The sequence below is a fragment of the Rhagoletis pomonella genome, unplaced genomic scaffold, assembly GCF_013731165.1.
Source record: "Rhagoletis pomonella isolate Grant_MI unplaced genomic scaffold, Rhpom_1.0 Rhpom_scaffold_00004, whole genome shotgun sequence".
Lineage (NCBI taxonomy): Eukaryota > Metazoa > Arthropoda > Insecta > Diptera > Tephritidae > Rhagoletis > Rhagoletis pomonella.
In genome coordinates this window covers 8,460,531-8,464,219 of record NW_023458558.1, presented here as the reverse complement: position 1 = coordinate 8,464,219, position 3,689 = coordinate 8,460,531, and the positions used below count along the sequence as shown (strand labels likewise).

Here is a 3,689-nt window from a genome sequence, read left to right as displayed (position 1 = left end):
AAGTCTTCTGAAGAGAAACAGAGTATTCCGATCGAAAAATATTGATTATATTTCGGATTCTGGCCATCGTAGGGATTTAATCTTAACGTCGTTTAAGAATGTTTTAATATTTCTTGATTGTCTAAAGCTATCTTAGCCATAAGCAGTTACAATTTTTGAAATCGATTTATGTGCAAAGTGAAGGTCAATAAGTTAGGCATTTAAAGTCTTACCATCGCAATACCTGATTAATTCTCCATAAAAACTATGTTTTTTTTTTCTAAAATTTTTGTCCTACAAATTCCACGCCCATTTCTAGGGGTTCGTTGCCTTAAAAAATGTTTAAGAGTACCGTTAATTTCTTCATAATCCAATGATCGGATCTAAACTAAATTAGTATCGGACCACCTCGGAGGTGCCACCTTTCATCTAAAAAACAGAATTCTAGAAATCGGTTACCGTGGTCCAAAGAATTGACAACCCTATCCCTTTTTTTGTGGTCGGTTAATAATATATTCAACTAAATCAAACTTAAGAGGGTAAAGAAAGATTTTTGTTGAAAATTTTTTTGTCGCGGCTTAAAAAATGTAAAAGCTAAAAATATTGAAATTAAATGAAATATTACAACATTAGTATCAAAATAAAAGTCTTTGAGAAAGCTTTTTTTTGAACAGTTGCCACCTATCTAAAAGCCGAACTTAACGTTCGAAAGAATTTACAATGTATTATCAAACGAAGTGCTCAAAAAAACTTTCATCCAGAAATTGTTCAAATGTGTTGCCACTAAATTTATTCATTAAAATTTATACTGAGGGTTTTTAGTAATAGAGCTGAAATACCAATTAAGAAATATTTAGAAAACGAAAAATATTTATAAAAAAAATCGATTCGGAGAAATGTAAAACAATGCATTTTTAACTCTTCTATATACTTATTTCTCAAAGATATTTTTGTTTTACCAACGATATCTCTTTTAATCTCAAATTCAAATGATCAAATTCCGTGATTGGGAAGCCACCCACGAACGTGTGAAAAATAGTCACGTTATTCAAATTTAATTATATTTGAAAAAAAAAAGTGTTTTAAAGAGCTAAAACCACTGTATCCGATCGATCCAGCTCCATATCTTCTGTAATAATTCATCATATTTAATGTGTGAAGCATCATAGGGTTGCCACGTGTCGAAAAATTTTTGTGACTTAAATATATATCTTAAGTAAAATGCTGTGAGGATCTTCATACAGCAAGATTTTTCAGAAGCCTTTTGCAGCTGAAAGCAAAGCATTTTTTGATTTTTAATCTTCATTTTGAGTTTTCAGCTTCGTGGATCTGCTGCGAAGAAAATATCAAAATAGCAATGGAAACGAATTGAACAAAAATTTAGCCGGCTTTAATTGACGTTAAGTTTCGTTGAGTGTGAACACCAGCAACTTCGCCACGCTTCGCCTTCAGCGCCGCTCGCCCTTCAGTAAGTATGCACCCTTATACATTAGTATGGGTGTCACCATTGTCCTCTAAAAAGGTATTGAGTGTTGCCCTTTTTTATTTTTTTTTAAGACACCTACTTCATGCCGAGCAGGGAAATAAATTCGCAGAGTTTCCGTAAAATATATCTGTGCCCAAAAATAGGTTCTTTTTTTGTTTTTGTTCCACCCCTGACGGAAGAAATAACTCACATTTTTTCCATATAAAAGTAAGTTTAATTTTTTTTTCGTATTTAGTAATATATAAATAGGAAGCAAATGTCTCACCCGTGACGGTGGAATGCCCCATATTTATTATTATACGTGCGATAATAAAAAATGCAGCAATTGATTTTGATAGGCTGATTGATTAGTTGCATCCTTGAGGGTTTGCTACCTCGTTAAACGTTATTTATATCAATACCTTATTAATTTTCTTAGTGGAGTACGGGCATTACAATTTTGATAACATAGCCAAAATTCGCGCCATCATCAGCCTGTAGTGTGAAAATATGCAGTCTAGAATTTATTGTTCTTTTTGATAATAATCTTTGTGTCATAAAATTACTTTATGGCTACTGGGTTATGTTTAAAAAAAAAATAATAATATTACAGCAGCTAACAAAAAAGCAATAAATTTCTTTATCGGATCGCGTTTATTTAAAGGTCCTCATCAACATTTTCTTGAATCCAATCGATGTAGTGCGATACTTTGGTATACACGCCTGGATACGGGTACACTGTGCAGGGTTTGATACTCCACGAAACAATACCCAATTGAATATGTCCCTGATATAGCAACGGACCACCGGAATCGCCACTACACTGGCCCTTACCACCTTCGTCAACGCCGCCACAAATGTGGTCGCTGGTGGTGCGACCATTGTGCCGTTCAGTGCACTCAGCATCCGAGTAGATTTTCAAATCGACTTCTTGAACAACACTTTGTAGATAACCACCGGTCTAAACGAGAGACAAAACAACTTTCATCAATGGGCGCTTCAATACAAAACAAAACTAAAAAAACACCCATTTACTCACCGCGTTGAGGCCCCAACCAACCAGTATGCCGGGTGCTCCTTCTGCCACTTGCGGTATCTCAAAGCCCTGCTCAGGCAAGGTGACCGCCGCAATTGTTTTGCCATTGAACACCAACTGACCAAACAATTTCAAGAGCGCAATGTCATTGGCATAAGCATCCGCAGGTCGATAATCCTCGTGAACTATAATGCGTTTCACCTTCGCCACATTTGTGCTGGTTGCGCTGATTACCGACGAGGCAAACTGAATGCTGATCCGACTAGCTGTTGCGCCGGAAACGCAATGCGCAGCAGTGAGTATCCAGTGCGGTGCTATAATGCTTGAACCACAGGAGTGTGAGCCGGTCGAACCACGCAAGGACACCTTTTTGTTTGGACAATAGACAATGGAAATGGGTCATTAGTTTTTTTTTTTTTTGTTTGAAATACAATGCATTTTTTGCACTCAACGAACCAGAAATGGATAATGCTCAATGCTGGTCGAGGTGCCGTTTACGACGCGTCCTTGTGGATAACACGATACTATGCCCAATAGGGCTGTGAAAATTATGACGACTGAAGACCACATTGCTGAAGAAAACTTGTAGCGCTTTGAACTCGAGCTCTGGCAAAGCACTGTCTATATAAATACTTGATGAAATCTAATCAATTTATTGGATTGATTCTTAATCTAATCACGTATTACCCAAATAGGAATAAAGTTAAGTGGCATTATCGTCGTTTAAGATGGTTCTGTAGATAAGTTTCGGTTTAGGTTTTTGTGGGTGCCTGATAAGGAAAGTTATTTAGAGCTATCGAACTAAGTACACACATTTGAAGGTTTATTTTATGCTACTGGCGATAAAACGAAATTTCTGTTAATGCATGTAAGGCTGCAGATATTCGGTTAATCGAGTAATCGAGATTAAAGAACAAATTTAACGAAAAAAATACATTTTTTTTTTGTTTGTCGGAGCCAGACACAAAGCGACACGTGTAGATAAAAGCACTCAGGCTACATGCCGTCTATTGTACTGTTTTCATTTGCCCTTTAATCTGTTTTAAATCTGCACGGTTTACGAATAAACCTAAGCAGAGTGTTGGGTGACAAAGAGCACAGGTGTTCGCCTATCAACACATCGCGGCCAAATGTCTCATACCGAATTCCCGCAAAGGCAGGACAGAAGCACAAAAAGTGTTCCAGGCAGGATGGGAAAACGAAGCTGTC

At 36.8% G+C, this 3,689-nt stretch overlaps 1 protein-coding gene across 1 annotated transcript; it reads right to left on the bottom strand.

The window, feature by feature from the left end:
• Nucleotides 1-2,102: 2,102 nt before the first annotated feature.
• On the bottom strand, nt 2,103-3,050 carry LOC118736931 (mite allergen Der p 3-like). Its single transcript, XM_036467077.1, has 3 exons — nt 2,937-3,050; nt 2,484-2,846; nt 2,103-2,405 (listed from the first exon to the last, which is right to left on the bottom strand). The coding sequence occupies exons 1-3, from the start codon at nt 3,048-3,050 to the stop codon at nt 2,103-2,105; spliced, it is 780 nt and encodes a 259-aa protein (XP_036322970.1).
• Nucleotides 3,051-3,689: the final 639 nt, after the last annotated feature.

What these genes read in the sequence shown, in the direction of transcription:
- LOC118736931 (XM_036467077.1), bottom strand. Translation starts at nt 3,050, where the DNA reads ATGTGGTCTTCAGTCGTCATAATTTTCACAGCCCTATTGGGCATAGTA. An exon ending in TTGAGCATTATCCATTTCTG is followed by an intron (nt 2,847 to 2,936) that starts GTTCGTTGAGTG and finishes CCAAACAAAAAG; the next exon opens with GTGTCCTTGCGTGGTTCGAC. An exon ending in TTGGTTGGGGCCTCAACGCG is followed by an intron (nt 2,406 to 2,483) that starts GTGAGTAAATGG and finishes TCTCTCGTTTAG; the next exon opens with ACCGGTGGTTATCTACAAAG.